Below are 16,040 nucleotides of genomic sequence, written 5' to 3' on the forward strand. Positions count from 1 at the left end.
TAAGTTCTGCCATCTGTAGTACCACTTCTTTAGACAAGCTTGCATTGTGTATCTGTATATATTTAAAGCAAAACAACCGCCCAAAATAACGCCGAAACAAAACCAAAAAAACCTTGCCTCTCCCACTTCCCCTCTAGATTCTTTGGAGAAATGAGCATAACTTTCAGTTTGCTTACTTGACCTCTGAGCAGTTTTCAGACCACATTGCTGAAGTCTGTCCTACTTCTCAGTCCTTTGTCTTGCTTTTGCAGTTAATGCATTGATCTTGCATCTTTTCCTCTTTTATGTTCCTTGCCTTTTTTTCTTCTCTGCTCTACTTTTACCTTTTCTGGAACACACACAAAAAAGAAACTTCAGAAAGCTTTAATAAAAATTACACCTGTGGTACAGATCATCATATTTCTGTCTGCATTCCATGTATCATATGCTGTGACACCAGTCTCTTCGTAGCTAGAATGCTTTCTGCCTCTCCTGCAATTGTTGGTCTGTTTTTTCAATGTATTCTGTCTGGTGGGAACACTGGTTTTAGTTGTGTTACTGATTTCTCATAAGAAAGCAGTTAATGCTTTCCTTTTGGAAATGATACCTTCTTTCCCCACCCCGCCTCCCCTCTTGGAAAACTCAAGCCGTTGTTCATTTGGGTGAGAACATGTAGCATTGGGAGTGAGTCAGCTATTTGCAGTCAAAATTTTATTTAGTGGTTCTTTTGAAAAAGTGAATTTAATCCAAAGCCATCAACAGCCAGGTACCTTTCTTTGATATGCCTTTGCCTATTTCTGATGTAAAGAATGAACCTTTAAAAGCAATAAACTAGGTGGTGTGTTGTGTTTTGGGTTTTATTTTTTTCTAATGGAAGGTTTAATTGGTATTTGTAAGTTTACACATTTTAGACAAATTGGGCACTTCCAGAATTGGTGGATTTGTAGCTGCCAGCTACCTCGTGTCTGTATTTATATAACATATAATTTGTGATGGTTTGGCTGAAGTGCATTGCAACATTTTCTTACTTGATTTAATTTGAATTATTTTGATGCCATTAAATCTTTTTTCTTACACTAACACTGCTAATCTATATTTAATCAATTAAAATAATGGAACCGTACAGTTCTGAGATGTGAATTTTTGGGAAAATTTCAGCGTAAACTACTGAGAGAATGAGAAATAACTCAGACTGTTACATGGTTGGTGACATAATGTAAGAGACTGACTTATTCACAAAGCATGAAGAAGAGCTGGTTGGTTGCTTGGTTGTATGTGGTGCAAGTTGATCCTGCTGCAGTTATTCCTCCTTGTCTGTATGCTGACTATTTGTATCTGTGATAATCGGCGTATCCAGTTATAAGCAGATATATTTTGCGGCAGGAAAAAAGTGGTGGAGGGAATTGGCTTGATCTCTGACACCAGAGTGTGTAACATGAAGGATGACTGTAAAAATATTCCTGCAGTGATTTTAAATGTGTTGGGTTTCCGTTTTGCTCACGCTGGAACCAAGTCTAAGTGTAATCAATTATGAAATTTTAAAATGTCTTCGACTACTGCATAAAGTCAAGAGCCTCCTCAAAACTCTTCTGTTACCTGAAGAAGATTTTGAAGTACTGCTGCTTACTCTCCTCCAGAAAACTCACATTGTTTTCCAGGTATCTATGTTTGATCGGTGTTTACTTAGTAATTGTTTTCATTTTCTTGTGGTTTCTCCTAGATGCCAGAATTTTATTTTTCTTCTGTTCTTTTGGTAAGATTTGAACTTTCTATTTGTCAGCAAATGTGTATTTTTTTTTCTTTTTAAAACTGTATTTATACATCTTGCAAAGTAGAGCAACATTTTAAGCTAGTTGCATGCAGGGCAAAGAGCGAAAGTTCTAAATGTTTTTTCAAATAGCGTTTGAAAATTTGTTTTATGTTTGGTGGTCACTAACTGAGATTTAAACTACCTTCATGCTCTGAAGCATTGCCAAAGTTCTTGTGTTTTGATTGTTCGAGGGAGGGCTAAGTTTACTCTGAAGTAAATTAAAAACCCCTGAAGACGGTGTGATTCGTGCTTTGTAAACCTCAAGGTATAACGAGTAAGCCTGTGGAAATACCTGCATTGCCAGTGATGTGCCTTACTCATTGATAATAAAGTACACAAAGTGTTGTTGCAGGGTGTGCACCTACCACCTGCCCAGATGGCTCTTGTCTTCCTGAAAGCGCCTCATGAATAGTTGACACCCAGCAAGGCAGAGGCAGGAATGAATCCCTCAGCTATTATGAAATAAATGCATAGAGTTCGCTGTTGTATAGGGGATACCTAAAGGAAAAAGTTAGTGCATTGTATGACAGTTGATCAGCTATAATAATAATAAACTGGATTTTAGACAACTATTTGTGCTTTACATGGGTACTTACATGGTGAGCTTGTGGAAATGTGTTTCATGTTTAGTAGCATTCAGGGCCTAAAAATATGTATTATACTTCTCTTACGCTATATTTTGATGCAGAAGGCTAATTTAGCTGGCCACCTGGTAATCAGCCCATGACAGAGGCAGGATGTCTGATTAGTTTTTTTTTTTTGACCTTTAGTTTTTGAAAACTCGGCCAGGTTACCCCTTCTGTGAGTAGTCTCAACTGCTGGAGAAGGAGGAATAAACTGGTATTAAGTCTGAATATGTGTTACTGCAACAAAAAAGAAGTGACTTAAAATGACTGTTGGTCTTTTATGCGAGTAAATTCCAGATGGAAGTGAAGCAGTGGGACAAAATATGGTGCTCATATGTTTTCCTAAATGATGTGTTCAAAACTCTTTTGTGAAGCCTAGGAAGATTTCTGAGACGGGGAGGTATTGGAGGAACATGATGAATGCCTGTGTTCTTTCTCTAATAATAATAATAAAAAGCTTTAAAACTTGTTAATGCATCTGTGTTAATTCTACATAATGAAACAATTGTGGGAGAGGGTTTTCTTCTTTTACCCATTCTGGCGATTGCATTATTCTCTGAAACACTGTGTTATACCTTTTCTTTTGCAGACCCAACTGATCATGGGATAGAAGTTATATGAAAGATGTATTTCTTGCAATGCTGGAAGTATGAAAGTGACTTTGTTGTTTTGTATTTTCTTTAAAGCTGCATAGCTCATTTCACTAGCTGATCTCAACTTCTGCAGGAATGAGTACTCCATTCAATGGTTAAAATACCGGCTTTCTACATTGCCTTAGTGTTAATGCGATTTGTAACTTGTTGGTGTGGTTTGGTTGTTTTTTTTACTAAATGGATATGTACCTTCAGCTCAGTTGAACAGTTGTAAATGAATGTATAGTAAACTCCGTTCTATGAAATATGTGTCATATACCAGCTCTCAAGTAGCATTCCCATATTCAAACAGTTTCATGAAGTTTTTCAGCGTTTACTGTTTTAAATAGCGATAAAAATAAAAAGCCTTTTTAAATTTATACTAGTGCCAAACTATATAAATGGGTAACTTAGTGGATGATGTTGAGACAATGCACAAATAACCAGTGCTTCGGATCTCTTGATATAATGCATGTTCTCTGTCCTAATTTATGACTTTTCAAAATTTCTTAACAGAAGCATCCCAACCTTCGGCTTTTAATATATGCTGTATGGATAAAATGTAAACATGGTTTTGTGATGTATAAACTATGCAGTTTGAGTTTAAAAAATGTACATATATATATATTGTATGTTTGTTAACTCTGAAATATTGAAGGAATGGCTATGCAGACATAAGGAAGGTTTTAGTTAGCTGCTTTGCTCCCTGATGATTATCAGAGATGTGTAGGTATGCTGATTTAACACATTGTTTTCATTTCAGATTATTATTCCTGTATTTTTAAGTGGCAGAAGTGAGAAAGGGAGGGGGGGAGAAGGGTTTGTTTTCCCCCTGCAGTTTCTACTGATTAAAAATTATTAAGAGGAGATGAAACCTGGTAGAGGTAAACGCATCTGTTACTGGCTTGACTTGAGAATAGAACATGAAAAATTGGCTGTTGTTTTTCCAATTGTCACAGGCATAAAAGCTGTTATAATTAGGATGGGAGCAGCTCAGACAGTAGAGCTGTGAAGTTATTGTGAAGATGTGGAAGTGTATCTAGGAGATCTTTCCAGGGTCATGAAAATTGGATTAATATGGGAGAGAGGGCTGAACCTTGTGGAATGACTTTGGGAGATAAACTGGCACTTGGAACTTGTCAGATTCTGCTGGACAGGACTTAACCCAGTTCTATTAATCCCTTTCACTTTTTCAAGATAGAATGTCTTTAGAATATCTTCATTTAAAATTCTTAAACATTGTGGTGAAGTACAGCAGGTTGCAGTGACTCATTTCTTTTAGGTTTTGATAGGCAAAACTTGCCACTGTGAGGAGCTGTGTAAACCAAAAGCGTGGAAATGTGTGATGTTGGTGGCTGGCTCTTCAGTTCCCAGGTTAATCTAAGTCATTGGCAGTTTTAAGGTCTTTAAATGTGCAGGTAGTTGATGGAGTCATCACTATTAATGAGAAAAGCCTACACTAAAAGCTCTTTGCTGTTCTCCCAGTATAAGACAAACTGCCAGCATCACTGACTCCACCTTTTCTGACCAACAGTTTCTTCCCCCATTTGTTGTCTGCTGGGCTGCAGTCTGAGGACAGAGCATCATTTCTCATTGTTGGGTGGTGTGTCCCTCTTTGAACTGTGCAGTGGTTCACTTCTGACAAATCTCTAAAATAACTCCTTGCCACAACATCACAGTGTTAGGACTCATGGAGACAGTCATAGTCACCTTGATTTGTCTTTTCCGAAACCACTTTCTGTTGTGTGTATGTTTTTTTCCATATGAAGATTAAATTTACAGTCATCTCATACTACTAACCTGTAACGATATATTAGATTTGTTACAGCCTTATCAAAAAATGTTTCAAACATCTATGTCCTTACAGTCAGCATCAAATGTACAAGTCATTGCATTTAGAGCAACATTCTCCTGCTAAGTTAGTGTTACACTTTAGTTCCTCAAATGCTGTGACTTTGAAGTACTGAAATAATGTGAAATGAAAACTTATAGCCATGATGTGTCTAGTTAGCAATGTTTTTATATTGCTATTCAATCACTATGATACTTGCTTCCTTTCCTTCAGATTGCACATCAAACACTCATTAAAAACCTTTGATTGTCACTTTAATTAGTAGTGTAATGGTTTTGATCTTCCTAGTGGGAGGCTGTGAACAAAGTACTTATTTGGAAGCTTTTTATTCTGCTGCCCTGCTTATAATCTGTTACAATGTATACTCTGAACTGCTTGTGTTCCTTGGAGTAGTAACTTTCTTCTGGCATTTCAGATACTCTCCACTTTTACCTTCAGATTTGTTTGGAATTGTTGTGCTGTTCATTCAGTGTAACAATGTTAAGTCTCAATCTCTAATGCTTTACTGTATTTTTGTAACTTTATGATTCTATACTATCTATATGATAATTAGTATTAAAACAGAAGCCAATGAAAATGATACACTGCTTTACTTAGATGCACAAATCACACACACAACCCTAACAAACCTGTACCCGAAGACAAGGGGGTAGTGGAGAGGGAAGGAATTAATATAATTTAAGTATATAGAACTCCTGACCCCATTAAAAAATGGGCTGTTCTTTGTCTACATAAAACTGAGGTGCCCACTAAGTATTTTCTTGTTTTTACCTGCCTAAATTACCCTGTGTAGCCATCTAGCTGTATGGGTGACCGGTAATTTGTACCTGCGTAGGAGTGGTTTAGTATAACCATAGCAAGAATTAGAATTCTGTTGTAGGTGCTTTTATGTGTAATAGCTGGAATCTGATTTATGTCTATGCTATTTAAAGACAAGTAGCAAAATGTTTTGTTATTAAATTAACATGTTCCTAATGCTGTTTGGTGGGTAGTTCTTATTTGCTGTGCCTTGTAATTTAGTGATACTGCTTTTGTGTTTTCACAGTATTGGTTGGGATTATCCATCCTGGTCTTTTAATGGATAAAGAACACATGCGTGTGCATGCATGCACATACTCTCACACTTAAAAAACATTTAGGTGAATAAAATCATGTTGCTCCTTCTCCCCAGTTACTTGGGAGAGCAGTTAGGTGAGGCAGCTCAAAACTTTTGTGTTGAAACAATATAAACTAGTGATAATCATCTGGCAGCTGCATCTCTTCTGTTCACCACACCTCACCACCAGCAGTGGTCCAGCCCTTTGCTGATAATCCCAGTTTGAAGGGCGCTACTTTCCAGCTCCTGACTGGAGGCAGCCTTGCTCAGTTTGCGTTTGCTTTGAAGGAGGAGAGAGCTGGGCTGGTGTCTGCCTGCCCTCCTTACTCTGCTCTTGCCCTTGTGTGAGGAGTCCCCTGCTCTGTGTGGAAGCTGCTTTGGGGTGGAGCAAGGAGTCCTGTGGCTCCAAAATGGGGTCTTGGCAGCTTGAAAGCACACTTTTTCCCCACAATGATACTTCACAATGCTCTCCCAACTATTTAAATTTATAGCTTGGATCCCTAAAGCATTTACTCAAAGTGTGTAGCTACTGGTGTTCTGTGGTGAAGACGACAAAGTGCAGATGTCTCCTTTCCCTCCTTGTCTCTAAAGCAGCAGTTCACAGTTAGGCTGAGGTAAGAACACTTGTGAGTAGCAAAAGCCTTGCAGAAGCAGGTCTCAAAAATCAGAAATGAGTGGAAAACCTGGGAACTGGCCAGAGCCTGGCTTCTCTCCTCAGGGGAGTATTGAGAAGGTGTTCTTTCATCTCTGCCTGTGATTGCCTTTGTCCACGGCGAAATCTGAGCTATGGAAGCTCCTGGTTAAGCAGAGAGGTCCTTGTCTGATGTTTGCAGATGAAAAGTTACTGAGGAAAGCAGGGCAGTCCTTACACAGACTTTACAGGACACCCTTCAAAATACTTTACAGAAGAAAGGTGAAAACTGATGTTCAGCATCGTGGGGTGTTTGCATGTGGGAGCATACTCAACAATGACAGCCAAAATGCATAGACTAGGGGTCAAATTCTGACATGGCAATTAAGCATTATCTGTTTCTAGAAGAGGAATTTCTGGTACCGAATGCTTTTACAATCCCAATCTGCATTTGCCCTCTTTATCTAAGTATTCTGAAAATAACTGTTTCTCAGTTAAGGAGGGAACTTGTCTTCAGGTTTCATTGTAAAGTAATGAATGAATGCCCTGTATGTGTACATGTTTTGTCAGGCCATGTCTCTCCTCTGTAGAGTCGTTTCAACTCCTGCATCTCCGGGATGCAGCTGCGTCCCCTGCAATCTCAAAGATCACTTTGCATTTTTGCCTTCTAGTTTTTGGACCCCGCCTGTTTATGCACTGCTTCTCAGAGGTTCTTGAAATGTTCAGATAAGCGAGCATGCTGGTGGGTTTAAGTTAACTGTACAGGAGAGGGGGAAAAAAATAGAGGGGTCAAAGTTTGAAAACCCATTCTTATTCCATTTTGGTTTTTGAAATCTGAATGCATGAGTGCCCCTTAGAATTTGCAGTATAGCTGAGCCGCTGCTGCGGAGACCAGGTTGGATTCCTGTCTGTTGGAAGAGCAGTTGTCAGCTTTGTTATTCTGGCAGCTAGGGACAGCAAAGGCAAGTGCTCAGGTGTGCCCTTAGGGATGGTAGTGGTATTCCTGTTTGAGGAAAAGCAGCTGTCCTGTTTACATAACAAATGATGGTCACATGGAATGAGCTATATCTGTGTTGTCTGTGAGCAGTGTGGCTTAGCCTCACCCCTTTCCCCTAGAAACTTAGCTTTAGTTTCAGGGTTTTATTCTTCCACTTCCTCTATTACTTGGTGGATTTTGTATTTCTGTGTATGCTGCAATCTCTGTAGTACCCAGATCTGTTTGCATATACCAGTTTCATCTAACACAATTAAAAAATGACATAATACAAATTCCAGTGTTCCAGAAATAAAGAAGTGGGTTAAACGGAGAACTCATGGTAGCCAGACTGGGCATCCCTGAGTGAAGCAGAGGTGGGGTCCCAGCCAGGAGCTCTGCTCAGGTGCCTGCTTTTCTCATCCAGACTCTGCTTTAAACGTGGAATAGAACTGCTTAAACCCAGCTTTTGTACAAGCACAAATTAGCAGTCAAATCTCAAAATGTTTTTGTGCTTAAACCCAAAACTAAGATCTGAGCTACTCTGTTTAATAAAGCATTTACCACCTTTTAGGTAAGAACAAGTCAAAATCATAGAACCTGGAATGATTTAATTGATGACGCAATATGTGTTCATTGTCAGATAACTTATCTTTGCCACCAATAGATCCATAGAGAAGTTCATTTTCCTACATCTATCAGGAAAGTAACGTCAGTTTTTCTAATGCATTTGCTGTTGCTCATAGCCATTCACACAATTTCTAGCAAGTTATTTTCTAAAGTCTTTGGTTTCTACCTAGACCACTTTTCTTTCTTAACTTTCTTTTCTTTTTTTTCTCAGACTGAGAAAACTCAGGTCTGGAATTTGCATAGTACTTTTCAAATCTCTAGAATTTAGCTGCAAACAAAACCCCCACAGTCATGGGATAAGAAATTAGACTTAGGCTGTTGCTATAATCTGATCTGGAGGTGTTCCCCGGCCTTGGGCAATGTGCCTTGACAATGTGTTTCATGACATTTGAGCAGTGTGAGTCGTGGGCCACAAGGAAACCTTCAGCATTGCAAAAACCATAGGTCCCAAAAGCTTGGTTTCAGATATTTTGTGTGTGGCTTGGGTAAAGATCTTTTTTTTTCTCTCTTGCCATTTGGTACTTGCTCACCGACGACCAGGAACTATTTATTTTTCCTCATTATTTGAGATGAGACCTTTCCAAATTGGTCCACATGCAAGTAAGTGGAGAGCAGCAGCAATCTTTGTCTACTCTGTCTTCAGAAACTAAAAACACACCTTGGAGGTTGCAAACACTCGGCATGTTACCGATTTTTATTTACAGTAAATATTTGACACACATCAAGCCTTTTTCTGCTTTGATTGAACTGCCAAATTGCAAACTACCTTGGGTTAAGTATCCAAGCTGTAGTGAGCTTGGTAGACTAGCAAATAGTTCTTGTCTATCTAAACAGAAATGTGACATGTAAATTGGAAGGAAATTTTGTTAGAGAATAAGCTTTTTTTCTAAGGTGCTTATATAATACTGAGAATTCGGGGTTTAACTGAATGTCACTGCAACCTAGATTTTGTTTTATTTAATTAAATTGTGTGATCAGGCTAGTGGATCAAGATCTTTGGACAGCCTGAAACACAGTGAGTGATCATCTCTTTAAAGCGGTCAAAGCCTCCACGGCTTAAGCATCCTCTGAACAGCCAGCAAGGAGCCGGTGTGGTAATCTTGCTACAGTGGTTGGTCTGTTCTTGGAGTGACTTCCTCACCAGAGAGCTCCAGCTCGGACAAGTTTTTGTTGTTGGGTCTGTGTGTGGCCCCAGCAAAACAAACCCAAACACCAACCAGCCAATCTGTGCGCCACAGCCACTCCATCCTCCTGTGGTTTTCCTTTTCTCTCTCTTGCAGTCCCAAGGAGGCTGATCTTGGGCACACGTTGTTCTTGTTGGCATCCCAAAGATTCTTGGAGGACACTGCAATGTCATCACTTTTTTCCCATAGGACACACATGGAAGATGTTGAAGAGGAGATGTTAATGGCAGAAGATCATGGGCCTGATTTGATTCATTCTCAGGATTTTAGGAGGCAAATCAGCGTCAGCAGGGGTGGTTTAGCATATTACCACTGCAAGGAGGAGGAGAGAGAAACACCAGTAGCCCATGAGAGTTTGGATTATTTGCCTTCACACAGTAAAGTTTATAAGAAGTGGCTACAAGAGAAAACACACAGGTAAACTTACCTTAAATATTGTTAAATTGCCTCTAAGCTATGGGTAATTTGGACAATCCAGGGAGATGCCTGATAGCAGAAAGAATTAAGATAACATTATTTATGGCTTCTGTAGATAGGAAAATACTTCAATAGAATGTAGAAGGGGCTAAGTGGCAAACAACTTTGATTAAAAGCATTTTTTGAAAGTGCCTATGCCTTTACTCTTTACAAATTATTGAATATGCAAAGAAATGGTATTAAGTACTCAATTTATGCAACTTAAGAGACTTTGCAGAGGTTTGGAAGAATGTTTTCTTACTGAGAGTTTTCTTGAAATTCACTGGCTCTTGGCATAATTTGCAGGAAATGTGGCATTTGGATCTCAGTAGGGATGCCCTAGTCCTAGATGATACTAGAAATAAATCAGAAACTATTATTGGTGCACAGTTATTTCTAGACCTATAAGTTTAGGAAGGACAGAAACTAGAGGTAAAGGTTTACACGTTTATGTGATAGGTGCTCAGTGCTTTAGTGGCAGTAGAAGAAAACAGGAATTACTTTGAAATGAGTTCTGAGTGCTCTACTGAATGCTTAATTACTGATTTGCATAATTGAATTTTGAGGTGGCATCAAACAATAAGCACCCGAAAGCAGATTGTACTGCTACTTACATATTAAAAACAAACAAAAAACAAAAACAAACCTGAAAAATGCAACCACGTTGCTTACTTAAATAGTAATGGCTTTCAGCTGGAGGAAGAGTTTTAAGTATGCATTTCTAAAAGACATATTGGCAAAAACAGCTTCTTATGCAGTCATGGTTAATAGCCAAAATGCCCTAAAAATGGAACTTTTGTGTGAGAGGAAGCATGGCAAATAGCTCTGTGCTGAGAGTTAACTGTGTTTTCCTATTTCTAGAAAAGAGTGGGATCGGTGGCTGCTGATGGGGCTAATTGGAACAGCAGTTGGGATGCTGGGGTTTTTGACTCATCAAATAATTGACTCTCTCATCAAATTGAAATGGGACCTGGTGGAAAATTACTTGCAGGTGAGCAAGCAAAAGTCAGAGTGACTTCTTCTGTGTTTGTTTATTAGAAGATCTCCATTGTGAAGTTTTAACTGGCTGGAGGTGCTGCCTGTCTAGGTGGCTGTGGATGGCAGATATTCTGTGGTGCTTTGTGTGAGGCAGGGGTGTCAAACTTATTTTCACTGGGGGGGTCACATCAGCCTCGCAATTGCCTTCAAAGGGCTGGATGTCATTTTAGGACAGTATAAATGTAATTACTCCTACACTTATACAGTCCTTACACAATCCACATTAGCCTCTCGGTTGCCTTCAAAGAGTGCCCCACCATGAAGATAAGTTTGACACCCCTGGTGTAAGACATGCTTTGATGTCCTTTTTTACAACTTAGCCTGTAATACAGTATAATATCTGATGGAATTCTTGTCATAAGATTGAGGAAGGCAGTCTTTATAATATTGTGGCCTTCCTCTTCTTCCTTGTACATAGGGAGCATCTGCTGCATCTGCTATTGTTGAGGTCCAAGGGAAGGGATTAGGTTTCTCTTCAGGTGCTTAGTGAATGCAGACCTGGCATCAGATATGCCACTTCTTTCCATGTTTGCAGCAACCATCTATTGCTAATGCTGTACAGAGATTATTGTGGAATAATTGATTTCTTCTTGATGGGTATCTTCACCTCTGTGATAATTGGGATGGTGGTGGTAAAAATCACTAAATGGCTAAAACCAATGTAAAAGTTAAGGCATTGCTGACCCTTATGGCTTGTTTTTCTCACTTGTAGACAGAAGCGGGTTGTAAAATTTTCACCTGTTTTGTGATATCTGTGGTAGATAGTATGAATATTGAAGAGCTTCTTGTGAGAAAAGGGCTTTGGGCTTTTGTTCCAGCTGAATCCCACCCAGGGAGGGTCAGGCATCCTGGCAGCTGCTGCTGGGGCGAGCCTGTACGACCATCACGCACAATGTGCAGCCAGCCGATGCAGAAAATTGTGCAGAAGAGAGCCAGGGTCTGTGCTGACTGTGCTTCTGTGCTCAGCAACGGAGGCAAGGAGCTGCAGGATGTGGTCCTCAGTGCCCAGGGGAGAAATTTCCCCTGAGTCAGCAGAAGCTGCAATCCAGAGCAAGGTCCAAGCTGCAAGGGTGCAGCTCTGCAGGTTTGGACCTGCGGGCAGTGCCTGGGACCTCCCACTGAGGCTGGAGCATGGCTGATGAGCTCCTTGTCTGCACAGATATGGTGGGACAGCTGACACTGCCGGAGCGCTGCAATGGCTGGATACAGGCTCTTCAGGAAGGACAGACTGGGATGGAGAAGAGAGGGTGTTGCCCTTTTTGTGAGAAAGCAGTGGGAGTGAATGGAGCTCTGCCTTGGGACAGATGAGAGGCAGCTGAGGGCTTGTGGGTCGGGGATGGAGGGCACATCAATGTGTGTGATGTTGTTGTGAGTGTCTGCTGTTGACCACCAGATTATGAAGAATTAGACAAAGCTGTCTTCAGACAACTGGAGGGAGTCTCGTATTCACTGACCCAGATCCTCTTGGAGACCTTTAGTCATCCCAGTATTTGCTGTAAGGACAACACCGCAGGGCACAAGCAAGTTTATGGAGTGCATTGAGAACAATGTCCTGATAAATAAGAAGAAGCTAATGAGGAGACGTGCTCTGTTCAACCTCATACTTGCAGACAAAGCAAAACTGGTTAGGGATCTGAGGGCTGGGCACAGTGACCATTTCTGCTGCTTATTTCTTTGTTCTTATATCTATAGCAAAGTACTCTTAATAAGAATACAATGCATATTTAGTTTTTGAAGGTACATGGTCCATTTTTTTTTTTTTTGAGGTTCTTGTGAAGTTTATCTTCAACATATGCTTTTGGTTTTGTGATGTTTTGCCATGTTCTCCATCTGTTTCTTCCATCCTTTCTCTAAATGGGAAGTCTGACCATTTAGAAGTCTGGTGGTGTGCAGGATCCTGAGATGAGGGGAAAAAACCAAAAAGCAGTTCTGGACTTCAGGAGAGCACGCTGGTCTGTTCAGGGCTCTGCTTGGCAGAATCGCCAAGAGATCATCCTAGAGAGAATTGGGGTCTCAAGAGCGCTGGTTGATTTTCAGGGATTATCTTCTCCATGGTGAAGAACAGTCCATTGCAATGAGCAGGATATCCAGCAAAAGATGGCAGGGAGATCTTTGCAAAACTCAGACATAAAAAGGAAGCACACAAGAGGTGGAAGCAGGGACAGGTGACCCAGGAGGAATACAGAGGCACTGAGTGTGCAGGGATGGGGTTAGGAAAGCCAAAGTGCACCTGGGGTTGAATCTGATAAGCGATGTTGAAGGGCAACAAGAAAGGAAGGAGGTGTCTACAGGTACATCATCAGCAAAGGAAGACTTGGAAAAATATGTTGTTGAACAGGGTAGAGGACTTGGTGACAAAAGACTTGGAATAGGCCAAGGTACTTGACACCTTCTCTGAGGGAGCTGGTTGATATCATTGGGAGGCCACTCTCAATTATCTTTGAAAAGTCATGACAATTGAGGAGAGGTTCCTGAGGACTGAAGGAGCCATTGTCACTCCTGTCTTCAAGAAGGACAAGAACAAGCATCCAGGAAACTACAGGCTAGTCAACCTCATCTTGACCCTTGGGAAGCCAATAAAGCAAATAATCCTGGAAACCATTTCAAACCATGTGAATGACAAGAAGGTGATTTCGCTTAGTCAGCATGAATTTACAGCAGATAACAACATTCTACAAGGACATGACTGGAGCAGTGGATGTTGTTTAGCGTGACTTCAGCAAGGCTTTCATCACTGTCTCCCAGAACATCCTCATAGACAAACTGATGGTGTACACATTAGATAAGTGGACAGTGAGATGGATGTAACTGGCAGAACTGCTGGGCTCAAAGCATTATGATCAGTGGCACAAAGTCCAGCTGGAGGTTGGTCACCATGGGTGTACCCCAGGAGTCAGTACTGGGGCCAAAGACTGTTGGATATCTTCACTGATGACCTGAATGATGGGACAGAGTGCACCCTCAGCAAACTTGCAGACAAAAACAAAACTAGAAGGAAGCAGCGCTTGATAGACCAGGTGATTGCGTTGCCATTCAGCGAACAGCCTCCTGGGCTGCATGAAGAGGAGAGTTGATGATCCTTCCCCTCTGTTCAGCACTGGTGGGGCCACATCCTGAGTGTTGTGTCCAGTTCTGGGCTCTGCAGTACAAGGGGGACATGGACATGTCCTCCACCATTCTCTAAAATCAAGATAGCAGAATAATGCTGCCATTTGCTGAAGGTCAAATCCAAATCACATAAATGAAAGGGAGGACTTATTTTGTGGAACAAATGGAGGCTGAATATACCAGAGGGAATATCCAAGAAATGAACAAGTTTAGGTTTTCTATGAGTAAAGCATATATAATGCTCTTGGAACATTATTTCTCTAGGGTTTCTTATATACAAACTATGCGTATGTTTATAAAATGTATAAATAGTGGATGAATACATGCGTATACATGTATATATGCATTTGTACGTATATACATGCATGTGTGTATGTATACACACTAAAGTATAAATAAAGAATATATCAAAAGAAACCACAGTTTGACTCCAGGGCATCAAAGCACAACAGTTACACACACGGTTGGTCCTGTTGTGTTACATAATTTGTCCTGCTCTATTGAACAAATACAGAGGGACAAGAGGTAAACCCCTACAGGTTCTGACATTACAAACACATAATTCCTGTTCTGGAAGACCTTCCCGTCTAAATACCTCCTCCTTCAACTGCAGATGAGAAAAACTCATTTTTGTGCCCTTTGTTTTGCTGTTTGGCTGTGCCGCATCATGCACTTACAAAAGCTGTGATGGAACATGCTGCCGGGAAGGCTGTGGTGACATCTGTAACACTGTGACCTCAGAAATGCAAGGGATCTGTTTGACCTGCATGCACAATGAATCACAGCTGAGCACTGCGGAAGGTGGCAAAGTATATGGGAGCTGAGGAGTTCTGGAGACAGCGCGGCTGCGGTCAGTCCAAGCACAAACAAATAAACCAAAAACCCAGGGAGACTGAATTGTGTTTTTTTCAATGTGAAAAGAGCCAGTATGAGAGATATCCCTTTGGTTAAAATAAAGCAGGGAAGAACTTACTCACTTGTATTCTGTCTACTAATAACAGCTGCAAATCCATAAATGTAGTTAGTCATGTTAGACTTTGAAGCCTCCATTCGGGCAAAACGTCTCATCATGACACCACTTAGTGTTTTCTTGTGCATGTTCTTGAGGTCCTTTAACGTTCTTCTGCCCTGAAAAGGGTCTGGATGAGTAACACCGTATCCTTTATGGTGCTTTTTGAGATGAACAAAAAGTCTTGATTCTGAAAGTCGTCATTCACCTTACTGTTTCTCGCTGCCATCCTGCTAAAGAGCCTGCACTGCTTGTTTTGGTTTCTGCCTTTGGTACACCCTCTGCCCACAGAAATCTTTGCTCATTAAAAAGCAGGACCTAGTCTATGGGTGCTGATGTAGTAATCTGTTTGTTGACTGGACAGGATGGCAACTTCCACATGACCTGGCTGTGTGTCCTTGGGTTGGGGCTGGCTATGGTGGTTCTCTCCTCAAGCTCGGTGCTGGTAAGTGTTATGTGTCCTATGCAACAAGCCTATAACACTGTGATAAACCAAATCTCTTGCTCTTCCAAATACTGATTAATTCAGTATTTTATTTAAAAAAAAAAAACAACCCATCCTCTGTTATACAACCTACTTGGAGAGGCTTTAAGCCTAAAGCTGGATTCTACCGCCCATAACTTGTATAAAAGTGTCTGGGGTGAAATCAGTGGTGGTGGCTCTAGAATTTACACTTAGCATGTGGTGTTTATAAAATAAATACAAGTGGCAGCTGGTGTAACTTGTGAAAACTGGGTGTTTGGAAGGGGCCTAAGCCAAACACCATCAGTGCATATAAAAATTACTGTTGGTTTTAGATTGATCTTTTAGCTGTGCTGTGTGAGTATCATTTGCTGCCCAGATTAATACTTTTATGAGGCTGCAAGGCTAAAGCATGGATCTTTTCTGTCATTTACTGTCCTGCTGTGTTCAATTTAATTTTAGACAGGTAATTAACAGCATAGGTGAGAGAAAAGTGAATATTTTACTGAACTTCCTCCAAAATACAGCAACAGCAGGAAAAGGGAAATTGCTG

The 16,040-nt window shown here is 40.6% G+C and overlaps 1 protein-coding gene across 2 annotated transcripts in view; it reads left to right on the forward strand.

The window, feature by feature from the left end:
• Window positions 1-62: 62 nt before the first annotated feature.
• Window positions 63-16,040, forward strand: part of LOC102085612 (chloride channel protein C) — an 89,298-nt gene continuing 73,320 nt past the window's right edge. The window contains exons 1-4 of one of the 2 annotated variants that reach the window (XM_065053490.1): window positions 63-1,732; window positions 3,005-9,830; window positions 10,731-10,860; window positions 15,389-15,469. In XM_065053490.1, coding sequence (XP_064909562.1) covers window positions 9,580-9,830; window positions 10,731-10,860; window positions 15,389-15,469 — 462 coding nt within the window. In that variant the 5' untranslated portion in view covers window positions 63-1,732; window positions 3,005-9,579. Of the gene's footprint in view, window positions 1,733-2,882; window positions 9,831-10,730; window positions 10,861-15,388; window positions 15,470-16,040 lie in introns of those variants that run through there. The other variant, XM_065053491.1, reaches the window with a different exon arrangement.

The sequence above is a fragment of the Columba livia genome, chromosome 2 (assembly GCF_036013475.1).
Source record: "Columba livia isolate bColLiv1 breed racing homer chromosome 2, bColLiv1.pat.W.v2, whole genome shotgun sequence".
Lineage (NCBI taxonomy): Eukaryota > Metazoa > Chordata > Aves > Columbiformes > Columbidae > Columba > Columba livia.